The 13,928-nt window shown below is 40.9% G+C and overlaps 1 protein-coding gene across 5 annotated transcripts; it reads right to left on the reverse strand.

The window, feature by feature from the left end:
- Nucleotides 1–845: 845 nt before the first annotated feature.
- DHCR7 (7-dehydrocholesterol reductase) lies at nt 846–11,593 on the reverse strand. 5 transcript variants are annotated; one of them, XM_067296258.1, is made up of 9 exons: nt 11,528–11,593; nt 10,968–11,052; nt 8,053–8,158; nt 6,695–6,917; nt 5,439–5,529; nt 4,502–4,715; nt 3,822–4,026; nt 2,762–2,893; nt 846–2,175 (listed from the first exon to the last, which is right to left on the reverse strand). In XM_067296258.1, exons 3-9 carry the CDS (start codon nt 8,148–8,150, stop codon nt 1,711–1,713), a joined length of 1,428 nt encoding a protein of 475 aa, XP_067152359.1. In that variant the 5' UTR covers nt 8,151–8,158; nt 10,968–11,052; nt 11,528–11,593; the 3' UTR covers nt 846–1,710. The 5 variants fall into 5 exon arrangements, with proteins under 5 accessions (XP_067152359.1, XP_067152358.1, XP_067152355.1 ...); XM_067296257.1 differs by lacking the exon at nt 11,528–11,593 and adding an exon at nt 11,237–11,322; XM_067296254.1 differs by lacking the exon at nt 11,528–11,593 and adding an exon at nt 11,175–11,256.
- Nucleotides 11,594–13,928: the final 2,335 nt, after the last annotated feature.

Here is a 13,928-nt window from a genome sequence, read left to right on the forward strand (position 1 = left end):
ATTGAAATACTGCTACCACTTATCTAGAAAAGCTCACAGATCCAAGGCTTTCATGTCTTTGCATTCTCTTTCTCTGAACACATCCACACCACTAGATAAACTTGGCTGATCCCCAAGTACTGCACCCCTCGCCCAAGACCCACAGGCCTCAGACTGTAGTGTGTGCAGGCTCACATCCTTTTTGTGCCTCAGGACCATTCAGAATCACAAAACTAGGTTGCCCGTTCTGCTGACACAGCAACATGGTGAGCAGCAGGGTATTTCTAACACGCAACATCTGCGTTCTGGTAAGGAATTGGAAGAGTTATCAGATGTAGCTCCTCCCAGCTCCATGAAGATGCTCTCAGGAACAATAGTGTCTTGTATTGAAATCATTATCTGCAAAATGGTGATAAAATAGTTATGAGGTCTACAGATGGTAGTGACACTACAGTTAGGTTTAGAAGAACTATACACACTTATGCATCCAGCTCCGAAACAAAGCCAAATGACACAATGCATTTATCTTCTGGGTTTTGAGAGAGACTTTTTCTGGCAAACCTATCCTTCCAGGGAGTACAGCAACAAAACTAAAACACATACCCACCAACACACCTCAGTCAGAGCTCCCATGAACATTCTGCAACTCCTACAAGAAACCAGTTGACACAATTATCTACTTACTGTAAAAGCTAGCTGTGTATTTATGTGTGAGAAATCTGTGTGTCTTTTCTATTTGTTTCTCCTTTATCCATTGTTGAATCAGCTCTTTGGGGCTGCATTCTTTGAAGAGCTTTGAATCCTGCAACTTTAAAAGATAACTATGTGATAGGAAAAAAAGAAAAATAAAAAGAAAAAAAGGAGGGTTCTTTTCAGTCATGAAACCAGGCATTTATTTCTTAAAGTTTTACAAATATGATTTTAGGCAAAAATGATAGGGGACCAAGTTTTCTATCCACATAAAAGAATTCAATGCATGCTCAGTACCGTTGCAAAGCAAGTTGGTTTCAGTATCAAATACTGCTCACTTGGTCATGGACCAAGCTCTCAAGTGCTGTAAACAAATATAAGTATTCAGCTATACCAATTTACATCAGCTTTCGGCAGTATTTCTATTAGCTTATACCAGTCTTCCTGCAGCACCAGTTTAGGATCAGGTTCAGTATTTCCCTAGTTAACCTCTTGAAAAGCGACAAACACCACAGCCTTCTTTTGAGAGTTACTAACTGTAGATCATGACTGTCACAGGCATAACCTGGGCATAACCTGTGCATAACCATGTTGCATAACTGCTTTCATGAACAGATCAAGCACCTGTTTTCCTCCACTCCTATCTCACTGGAAACCAGTTCGAGAACCCTCCTACTCTGAACAGTAAAGCCTCCTCCCAGCATAGGAGAGATTTCAGGAATATGAATACATGCAACTTTTCTTCGATTCCAAGTTAATTTTGAGAGGGGGGGGGGAAGGAAAAAAAAAAAAGGACCAGGTAAAACAGTCTTATAAAAAGATCAGGCTATTTCAGTGCCTCATTTACTTTACATACAGCGTGACTGGTTACTAGAAACATGTTCTTTAAGTACATGAAGAATTGCTGTCCAGCTACCTTTTCTCCTCCAGAGCATTAAGAGTTTCCTACACAACTGGTTTTGTTGGTTTAACTGTGCGCATAAGCTCTTTTTGTATCCAAAAAAAATTTCTTTTTTGTTTCCCCTGAATTCTGCGTTAGTCTTAAAATATTCCTGGTATTAGCCGGTAAGGCACTTTAGTAGTATAGCGCTTCCAATCCTTCCCGTATTTGCTGAAACAACGGTGTTCATCCCTAATGCAACGGTGGGTTAGCAGAATAGCCATATAAACAATGTAGAAATAAGGCAAAATATGCACAAACCCACAAGTCAGGCAGTAGGCTAGGGAGCCCATCAAATCTCCTGTGTAATTGAAATGGCGAGCCCATCCCCAGAAGCCAGAGGTCATCAGTTTGCTGTAGTACTTTGTCCCATCCACGGACGTGTAGGAGCACTCAATATATTCCGGCTTCTTTCCCCATATCTTGCAGTTTCCATTTGTACGTCGAAAGAGATCTTTCTGGTGGTTGGTCACTCTGAAGATATAATAGCCAGCCAATCCCAATATCAAGATCCCTACAGCATTAGCTGTGCCAAGCTGGACAGGATGGTAAACCAAATATAAACCCTAGGGAGTAGAAAAGAGACAATCAGTGATTTACTTCAAATACATCTTTTCTCAACCCTGAGCGCATGCTCAGGATGCCAGACTTGGATTCCTTGACCTACAGCGACCCAAAATAGATGAGTAGAAAGAATAGGAAGATCCACTGTACCAGTAAAACCATGGAGATTTTTCAAAAAATTCTGCATCCTGTATTCCCTCTCCCTTTCCAAAAATCACATTTTTTAATGTGGGAACAATAATGAGGGAAAAGTAGTGAGGATGCATACCAAACACAGCAGAAGAAAAGAATCGTAAAGGGATACAAAAAAGAGACCAAAAGGATTTAGAAAAAATATACAGACATGACAGACAGTGACAGAAAGGGGCACAAAAGAGGAGGAGGAGAAGAAGAAGAAAAGATGTCAACTGCATGTTGGGACAGCAGGCCCTCCTACAGGTGAATTGTTCCCCACACAGGATGTTGTAATGGTTGCTTATTTTCAAAATGTCTAGAAGCAACTTAAGATGCAAATAAAAGTGCTGGGGAGAATGTTTATGAAAAGTTTCTTCCCTTTTAGCCCAAACACTTATTGTACCATATTTTTACCTGCAGAGTATAGAGGTATGGTAACCAAACACAGTCTCCCCAGCCCAAGTACCATCCAAAATGATCGTGGCAGATATCGATGGTTTTCAAATACCAGGATTCATTCCAGAAGAAGTCCAAAACATAAATACCCTGAAAGAGAATGATTCTGCTTAATAACAGAGCATTGTCACCAGTCATCCTGTTTAAAACCATCAACTTAATCTTTCCGTGCTGTCTTGTGGTAAGCTCTCAAAACTGACCTGTGTTTTTATTTTACCACCTCAAAAATAAGGTATTAAGAGGAACATATCACACAGAGAAGGAAGAGCTAAACTACATCTATATAGCTAAAGCAGTAATAACTAATGCAAAGCAATATTAACCAAGATAACTAATGCAAATATTCTCCATGTGCTACTGTAAGGACACACCACTCAGGAAATGAGCCTGCATCTGACCACCCCTGACTCTCTTCAACTTGGAGTGTCATGCATACCAAGAGTGAGAATAGAGCTTCTATCAAGAGGACCCCCATTTGCACATGTGAATGAGTAAATCCAAACTATTATCTCCATTTATTACTTGGGGTCTCTTTCAGGGGAATGTACAGAACCTGACTAGCAATTTTTAGGTGTGGAGAGATCAATAGTTATGCCCTCCTCACATTAAAGAAGTGGAGCTAGATGTAGTGCTACCTTTAGAAAAAAACTGCCCCAATCTTGCTCCAACTGAAGTCACAAAGTTTTGCCATTGTTCTCTTTAGATTCTAGATCAGGCTATACCTGTTTCTAGAATGCAGGTTCAGAAAAACTTCTCTTAATTTAAGCTTATAGTGAAATCTGCTGATGCAGGCAGGACCATATGACTGGTAGCACTATGAATGAGTGCACTAGAGCATTGTCAGTGCACTCTGAATGAGTACAAGCTCCCAAAGAAACAAGTCCCAGTGCACCATCACTGAATGAGGTTGTTTAATCCAAGAAAAATAGTGTAAGTTCAATTCCAATGCAGGGAGTTTTTCTACTTCAATACTAGTTTATTTACAATTTGGTTTCTTATTTTCCTCCTCCAAATTTACCTGAAGGACATTGACAAGGATCATGGAGTTGGTTACTTTACCATGCAGCTCCTGTTGTTTAGCAGCATAGGAAAGGTTAATTAGAGTCCAGGCTACAATACCAGGGCGCCCATTGAAGAAGAGCTTGAAATCAAACCACTTTCCTATTCGAGGGTTAAATTCAATCCCCATCATGTAGTCATAAAAAAAGTTGCCAGTGAATTTGCTGGAAAGCATAAGAGATTACAAGTTAATGCAGTTATACACAAGTTCAGGTAATTGCTCTTCTGTCTATATATTTCACTTGATTTCCCAAGGCACTTAATGTAAGGGTAATAAAAATCATAAAATCAGGTCATGTTTGCATTGGACAAATTGATCCAAAGTATTACATTAGTAAAGATAAATTTTAGCTTCAAAAGCATTCTATTTTACACTCAGTATTACTTGTGAACCACCTAACTATAACCTTATCCTTAGTCTCGGATAAGAATGGATGTATCCATGACACTGAGGCTTCCACAATCACATGACATGCAGCAGGAAACACAGTCGATGGTGCAAATGAAGTAAAGAACCACAGTCCTACCTTGGTCTACCTATCTGTGTCAATAACATACGTTCTTTCATTACTATTCTGTGCAGCATTCAATGTATATGTCAGATTTCCTAGTATTCTCTCATTATTAAAAACCACATACCAGTCTTTAGCATTACTAGGAAAAAAGTAGCCTTTAATCATTGCAAATGTGGAAACTACATATCCCAGGATGTTGGCACACCACAGAAGAGGAATCCAATTGTCAAAAATTATGGTAGGTGAGAAGCAGTGGAAGTAACAGGCATTTGCAAACCAAATCACATGGGTAATGATCCAAGCCTGAAGTCCATTGATTTCATACTTATTTACTACACCTAAGAAGTGAAGAAAAAAAACACAAAACCCTGAATGTTACCATGATATCACACTAGTACAGCTTTTCACCCAGAAAGCTCAATCAAGTGCTCAATAAATGAGCAAGTTCTCCCCGCTTCCCTTGAATTTCACCCTCCCAAATATATTTCTCACATGGCACCTTCACAAAGGTTTCATTATACTCTGGTGTAACCACCAGGCTATGTTAGACTGTGCTTTTTTCTTCACTCTCTTTTTGCAAATAGCAGATTTGGCATCTCTGCTAAAACTGACCAAGGTCTCAAGTTACTCTCTGTACACTTAGTTCAAGGCAGTTTTTTTAGCTTGAGTCTCATAGGTTACATTAGCTTGAGTAGGTGTAGCTGCATTGCAAAATACTAGCAATAGTCCCCCACTGATCTTAAGCTCCAAAATTATCAGTCCGAATTTTTCCACCATTGCTGGAGTGGTACTAGCCATATTTTACTTAAGGATGAATTAATCACCTACTTGCATGATCAGTATTTTTACCAACACTAAGAAACAGAAATTCTGTAAGTTATTCTCAAAGATGAAGGGTTTTTTTTTGTTTTTTTTGGTTTGAAGTAAACATAAGAAAGGTGAAGACATTTATGTCCATGTTTCCTCCAGATATATATGGGTTATTTAAACATTTTAAGTAGAGGAATACTATCATTTAAAAATAAGCATATAGTGTGGGTATATTCTAAGGAATACCTTACCAGCAGGAGTAACAGCACCTTCCTGTATACCTCCAACATATCCAGGAAGAAACTTATGGCAGAAATCAGGAATGAAGACATACAAAATCACCTAAAAGAGAGAGAACTTATTAACAGTGAGAAACTAGACAAACCCAAAGAGCACTGTTGCCTTCACACACATACCAAAGATAATACTCAGCAGTTTCAATTAAGCATTGGTTAAGCAAATATTGCAAGATATAACTGATGTGCTTTTAGACTAGTAATGCATCCAAGCTACTAAGCCATTTTTTTTACCCTTTAGGTACCTCACATACAGTTATCATTCTTCCTTTGCAGGGTGGAGGGAAAATTTGCTAACTAGCTTCAGGTTGTTATCCTTTAATTCTGAAGTTAATCGGTATTATATGCAAGTTGCTTGGCAAATTGGTAAAAATGGGAGAAGTTTGGTAAGTTTGAAGATACTTCATATATCAATGTCCTTTTATATTCTGTCTACAGAAAATTCTACCCCTTCTGCAGCGTTAGTATATAAAATTTTTCATGTATTTAATTAATATAAATGGATATTTTTGTTATTATTCTTGCTTTTTCTTAATAACTATTTTCCATCAAGGACTCTTCTAGAACTCATTCTTCTATGCTATCTGACTTTACATTTGTGTAAAATGCTCAGACCACAGAGTAGCTATGGGAGCAAGCAATATTGGCATGCATCTGGCTGCACATTTTCCTACTCATTGCTGGGCACAGTGTTTAAGCACAGTGTTATATCATACTAGGTAACAAAAAACTGCTTGTGAAGCAAACTTTCTTCACAGGAAGAGTAAAACTGGTACCCCAACCATTTGAGGATCACATAACCTCTTGGCATTTTTTGCTGGATTGATATCATTGACATCCGACAGATTATGTTTCAATTACCTAAAAATTCCATATAATTCGAGTTAGTTCTACCCTTGTTTCCTCTCAAGCACAGATGCATGTGCGTGCTTGAACACACAAACACACGCACACTGTCCTACCTTTATTCAGTACTGCTGCTTACAGCTCTACAGCAACTGACATCCATCGTACTAGAACAGTGTACTCTGACAGCAAAGGAATATTTGGGCCTGAGCTTTGTTTGGATTCCAAAAAGCCATGTAAAATAAGAAACATCAAAGAATAAAAGCCAGTGTGACATTCCCTTATCTTTCATAAAAAAGGACTAATTGAACAGCTGGTTTTAAAGAAAGAGCCACTACCATCTACATCATGACTCAACAGCATACCTGGAAAGTGACCCAAAGGATATAGATGCCAGCAGCCTTGTATGTCAGTGTAGGAGTTTTGTTCCAGATGTCAGACAGATGTGTATTCCCCATGAGCAAGTCAACAAGTGGATTGATCAGGGAGCACTGGTACTGGTCACAGGACATTATGAAGTAATATACAATGAGTGGTGCAAACATGAGCAGGAAAAGGATGCTTGCCAAAGAAAACCAGTCTACTTCCCTGTAATCCAAAACAGAACATTTATTTTCCAACTTTCAGTTGGAACAATGGGTCTGATTAAGACAGACAGATTTTTTCAGTGGACCTTTTAGACTAACCAGGTGAAAACTGGAAATATTCTGAAGGCACAAATTTCTTTGGGTCAAACAGTTACATGTTAAAATACTTTACGAAAACTGTTATAAATCTATGCTAGTGAATCAGTGCAACAGAATAGACAACATCTCTCCCCTCCCACCCCACCCCCCCAAAATCAGACTATTATTGCCATCAAATACATCAAGACAGTAATTGGGGGTATAATTTGTAAAGGGTTCAGTTAGAGGTGGTAATAGAGTCACAAGCATATTGAGCGAAGCTTGGACACACAGAAAAGACAGACTCTGGACAGCCAGAAATTGAACTTGCTCTACCACACACTGTCTGTAGTGGCAAGCAATATAAAAATGCACATCTCAGTTTCCAGTTGCAATACAATACTGTAATATTTGCACAATACTTTGAGGACAAGAATATGGGTCATAAATCTTACTACAGCAGGAGATGTCAGCTGGCAAGACCACAGATGGATGTCTGCTTTATAACTCTGAGCAAATATTTTGTTACGCTTTTGAAGAACAACAAACGTTGCTGATTTTTATGATGAGTTTTCCTTTATGCAAGCAGAAGTGTGTTTTAACCCAAGCCTTCTGGCAAAAAAAAGTTGTTTTATGCAACTGGGCGCTGGTAGGTGGTTTGAGATACCTAAACAAAGATACCTTCTTTGCCTTGCTTCTAAGTATCTCTTTAAAAGATAAGCATATTCAATCAAAACAAGCTGGCAAAAAAAAATTAGACTTTAACACGAATTTCTCTTCCAGCTGAGGAGTAACAAGGCATTACAACATTATGCCACTCAACAAAACAATGAAAGTGTCAACACACTAGCACATGAAAGGCAAAGCAAGGCAATGTTTTACATTACTGTTTACAACCTGCTGTAAATGGCATCTCTTACTACAACTCATTCTATGGAAGATCAATGCAACCATCTTTTATTAATAGAGTCAAGTTTAACAGGAAAGTGGCAACCACAAGAGTAGGTGTGAACCAGTCTGAAATACAGCGACTAATTAGGGTTATCAACTTCTCTCACCATGCTCTTCCCCACTGTCCTTGAGATGTTTCAGCACCATTTTGGACACTTTTGTGTTTTCTTTCTTCAGAAGATCTTTTCTCCTGAAGGGCTGCCATGCTTCCCTCTATGAAAGAAAATATTTGTGGTATTACTCCAGCTGGTTCTCAGTAATTCTTTCAGTTTGACTGAAGAGAATCACAATTAAAAGTTATTAGAAACTATTTTATGGCCTTCTGATTACAGGAAATTCGAGAAGGGGTTAGGAAGGAAAAAAAACACCCAAACTCTTACAATCTTATATTCAGCAAAACATTACCAAACCATTGATGTCAAAGTACTCCATTAAACTTGGTGCTAACTGGAAACGTCTTTTAAGTCATACTGTACAATACATGGCTTGTTACTTATACATGAGATGCAAAGGGAGGGAGGGGGAAGTGTTCTGCCACATTCTTATAAACCTCTGAAAATGAGGGTCTGCAATGAATTGCCTTTCCCAGAGTAATTGCTACTGCTGTAATATCACGTGTATTGGATCTTGCCTAACTACATATTTTCCCTAGATCCCTTGCTTAATACACACTAGCTACATTGAAGAAAACAAGATGACAGCTATAATCCCATCTGTATCAGAAATGAGTCAGAATTGAGAATGACATACTAGGTAACACCTAATTCTCTGTGGAACATGCATTACAGTTTTTTTTTTTTTTGTGCTTTGCCCAAATATTTCTTTTCTTAGGGATCATTATCATCCCATAATCTGAACATTTGGTAATCCCTCTACCAAAAGAAAAAGAGAAAAATCTTTTTCCTAAATTTTGTTTTTGTGTTATGGGAAGATATGGATTCTAAGCCACATGGAATATTGTAGTTTACTATTCAGAAGGGAATTTGCTAACAGTTGTTAGTTTTGTAGGTTTTCAGTCTTTGATAACTAAAACCCAAAACCTGCTCTTATTTCCACTGAAGCAGAAATGACAATACAACATATTAAGAAAGAGGAAAATGCCTGGATGCCAAAATAGAAAGATCTCAAACAGGATCAGGCCAACCACAAGGATAATGCGCCATCCTCACATTCAAAATATATAGCACGTTCTGTATAAATCTCCTCCCCATCATACATTTGAATTAAAATGCTTATTTTCGGAAGTAATCGGAAAAGCAACACAATGCCCCCCCTCACTAACTTGATGAGGCAGAAATCCTAAAGAAGTAATGCAAGAAGATACCTGGGGTGCAGGAAGCTTACATAACTTACTATTTTCATAATCACAAGTAGAAATATTAACCAGTAACCTGTTTTTCAGCAGAAAGATTTTTAAAATACTGTCAAAGGTAAAAAGCTGGGCTTGGATTTGAGCCAGAAGTCTACATTTTTCCAGGTATCAACACCTTCACAACAAGGTTTCTAATGCAAGTAATGAATCAATCTAAAGATAAGCATGTATAAGTACAGGAAAGGCAGGAGATTTACTGTACCAAGGTTAGGAGTGTGGGACCTTACTCCAGTAATTTTTGTTAGTTTAGCTTTACATAGCACCACAAATTCATACTGGAAACAGTTACAGCACCAGTAAGAATTCTGCAGAGACAGAAAGGCTCTCATTCAGGAAATAACAGAATCAGAATAGTTTAGATTGGATAAGACCCTGGAAATCATTTAGTCCAACTTCACCCCTGCTCGAAGCAGGGCCAGCATAGATCAGGTTGCTCAGAGCCTTGTCCAGCCAAGTTTTGACTATTTCCACGGATTCCCCATGACATTTCTCATTTGCCAGTCCTATTGAGGAAGGGGACATAAGAGATCCAGCACAGAGACCCTAGCAAATTATCAGAGAGTAGATGGAAGAGCCATAAAATTGAGTCCTGGTCATCGGGGTTCAACTTTCTTTTAGGCTCTTAAGTAATGAAACAGACTGGTTATTCTGCAGAGCTCAGCATATTGGACTTGAACTCTGCTCAGGCTGTTGAGCACTTGTAAAAAGCCTGTCTGCTGCTGGCAGCACACGGGATTTTGTGGAGGCTCATACGCACCCACTTTACCATTAATCCTACCAAACAGTGCAGAAACATGACAATCATCCCATTACTAAAACTGTGAACTTGGTAATGAGAAAGGCTGGTACTGAGTCAGAGCGCATGCGGGATCCACATATTCCACCTGTTTAAAGATCAGTAACTGCCAGTAAGTTTCACCTTTCTGCAAGGTGCTTCGAATGAGCGCTTGCCTAGAGCCTTCCCCTGACAGCTCCGCCCTGGTGCTGGCAGCCGAGAGCCTCTCCCGGTTCAGAAGTTTTTCCACAAATCTTAAACGCCCGCTAATGTTTCCGAATTATGACTCCTACTAAAATCTTACTCACATGTTAAACACTTATTAGCTATTGAAGCTTCTTTATATACAAGGTTCCTGTTACCCCTCTAAACTTTAATAGGTTCAGGACACTCCTAACACATTGCTTTCCTAACTCCTAGTCAGCTTCTTAACAAGAGCCTGAAGCAAAATTCACAATTTAAAAGTCACCTGCACAGAAAAATCCAGAGACATACTCTTCATCTGAATCCAAATTTCAAAGTTTAACAATGAAATACTGTGTTAAAAGTAAGACCATGCCAACCAGTCAGTTCACTCTGAAGTGCTCTCTTTCCTTTCAGTACCCAAGCCACGTATTTAATACACAGTTCATAGGTTCAGTTTCATACAAAGTAGAGTCCTTTCAAGCATCAATATTTCACAGTTGTTTGATGTTTTTCATCAGCATGCTCTGGAAATACTGAAATGGAATTGTGATTAAATAAGAGTAACAAAAACCCATCATCAGATTTTTTTTCCTATAAAAACACGATGGACTAACATTTTTCAATATAGATTTAAAACAAGATCTCCTAGGTGAAATACAATACTGTATAAAATCAAATATTTTGCATACCAGACGAACACTGCAGCTGGTTACCGGGGCTAATTCAGCAGATTCCCATCAGCAAAAATGACGACGCTTTCCTATACCCTAGGCTCTGTATACCAAACACAAACGTCCGGGGGAATATCATGAGGGTGGAGAAAAAAAAGAGCGGAGGAAGTTAGCAGCAGGCTCCAGAACCAGGAGATGCTTATCAGATTTACCACAAAAAGCTACCTTCCAGCTACACTTTGTCCTCCCCCGCCGAGGCCCAGCATGGCTCGCGGTGAAACACGCACCTATTAAGCGCAGCCCGCGGCCACTCTCCTCCTCCTCGTCCCCCGCGCCCGGCCCCGCCGCGCCGCGGAGCCGCGCCTGCGCCGAGCCGCCCGCGGGGCCGCTCGCCCGCACCGCCTCCGCCCTCGCCCCCGCCCCACCGCCCTGCCCAATCCCCGCCGCGCGCTGCCCAGCCCCGCCCCCGCCGCGCCGCCGCATTGGTGCGGCGCGCTCAACCCATGGGCTGAGGCCACCGCGCGGCTGGAGGGGGGCGGGGCCTGCCCTGCCCCCCCCCCGCCCCGGGGCAGCCTCACCGCGGTGCTCGGGCGCTGCCAGCGAGCGCATCTAATTGGGGGTTGTTCAAATAGATCCTTACGGTCCCGCGTCTTTGTGCTGTGCTTAGATTAGAAACCGCTATATGCAACACTTCTCAGAGTCTTTCACTTGCACAACGCAGTGTGCTTCCGGGGCGTTTTCAACCCAGAAGTCGCATTTTTGATTATACTTCGGAGCTGCTAAATTTCACAACTTGTATTTCCAGTCTGCTGATAATCAATATTCTTCTTGTGTCTTCTTTCATCTGGATACTTGTGAAAGCATCACCTTTCAGTGTATTTCCTTAAAAAAAAAAACCCAAAACACACACATTCAGTAAATTACTATGTTATTACAGTTGCAAGGAAGGATTTGTAACTCTGTTTCCTAGAGTGTAATGCCAAAAGCCAAATATGAAGACAATTAAAATCTTACTGAAAAGCAAATTGCATGATTCTAGGAAAGAACAGTGCACATCTCCTTTCCACACAGGTTTGTCCAACAGGAAGAAGCGAGAGAGAGGTCGCGGACAAGGAATGATTTGCTTGGACTCTCACAGAAGATGAGAAAAGGAACATCAGCCACCAGGCTTCTCACCACCCGTTACATTGCTCTAGGGCTTCTGCACAACTCCAACTCCTGCTTATGTGAAGAAGCAAGCCAGAAAGAGCAGGGTCATCAAGATAATGGAAATTCTGGTAATTATCACCTGCACCTGTGAACTGCTTCCCCTCTGCTCTTCAAGGTACAGCTCCTCAGCTTCAAAAAGAATTTCACATGCAACCTGCAGGATCAGGAAGTCGACCATTTCCGTCCCAGTCACGATGACACACTATCTCCTTGAGAGCAATGTTAATTAAGGCAGATCAGCTTGCGCTTTTAAAGTAACAATCACAGATGTTTTGCTATAGTGATATAGATTCAAAACCTGATGATTTAGTTTGTAACTGTATCAGTCAGAAGATTCAGTAAAGCAGGCATACTGTGAACACTGGTTGCCTCAAATGATTGAGTCAGCCATCATGTAGGCTGTAAGCTTACTAGAAAGAACTAAGATTTTGAAACAAGCTGATTTCTATGGACACTCTTTAGTAACAGAAACAGCTTAGAAAGAATCCCATATGTAAGGAGGCTCATGACAGCAAATATATGAGGGATACCAGGACAGGAAGTTAGACTTATATTCTAGACATCCCTACTACACTGGGATTTGCACCAGCTGCTGTGATGATGCACAAATTTGAAGAAACATGCAAAGCTTTGAATCCAGCTCTGAATTTCCCCACCATCTTGAGGCCTCACATTTTGAGCTTGTTTTTGAGGGCTACCTTCTAGAAGTTGTTAATAAAAGATTAATGTGATAGGTGCTAGTTTGTTACATCAAATCGGGAAGTGATTTTACGATGAAACTAGGCGCTAATTACGGGCTAAACCACAACATCCTGTAATGAGGGCATGTACCCCGCCTGAGATAATTAAGTGGAGCCAGCGAGGCGGCGATGTTAGTTTAGATAGCCTAATATGGCAATGGCGAGGTCACACAATTGTAAAATATATGCATGACCTGAGGGTCACCACACACAACGCAGAGGAAGACTCCAGCCTTCATCCCCACGACCACCAGAAGGCTGAAGAAGACCCCCTAGCAACAGCCGGCGCAACCGCAGAAGTTACAGGAAGTGCCACATATACCCGGGGCTGGAATCGCATATAAGGAGACTGGGGGGGGGGGGGGGGGGGGGATCGCGCGCGCCGTTGGTGGAGCAGGAGACTCCCCGGCCGCCCAGCGCTGTTTTGCTTACTTGTGACTTGCTCAATTATTCTATTAAATTGGAGTTTATGCAACCCGGCCCGAGTGGTTGTCAATTTGTCGCGTTTACCTATAACATTAAGATAGCATTCCCCATGTGCCAGTGGACACTGAAGTTCTTAAATGATAGAATTACAGACAGTGGATAAGGGATGTAACAAAAAAGTCCCACCAGAGGAGTCACACTTAAGATTTTGGCAGCAGTTCTCAATGAAACTGCTATTCATTATGTTCACCGTGCAGGATTTTCTCACAACAGCTGTGCCAGAAACATAATAGAGCAAAAAAGCTTTATTGCATCTCCTCAGCTACAAATGCCAGCACCTGGCAGGCAACACCTACTAATAGACTGCTTGTAAAAACAACAGACAGGTTGCAACCCTCTAATGCCCTATGTTTTGGCTGCTTGCTCGCACCTACCCAGAAAACGCCAGGAGCTGAATTTCTCAACAGGGTTTGCTTCGGAAAGGGCTCCCCGGCTGTCAGAGCCACGGGGCTTATCACCGTCATTGCAGCCTGCCGCCCTTTCTCCTCCTGCCCGCTCCAACGCGCCTCACCAGTGCTGCACACGGACAAGGGCGGCAGTGCCC

This window comes from Apteryx mantelli, chromosome 4 (assembly GCF_036417845.1).
Source record: "Apteryx mantelli isolate bAptMan1 chromosome 4, bAptMan1.hap1, whole genome shotgun sequence".
NCBI classification, from domain to species: domain Eukaryota; kingdom Metazoa; phylum Chordata; class Aves; order Apterygiformes; family Apterygidae; genus Apteryx; species Apteryx mantelli.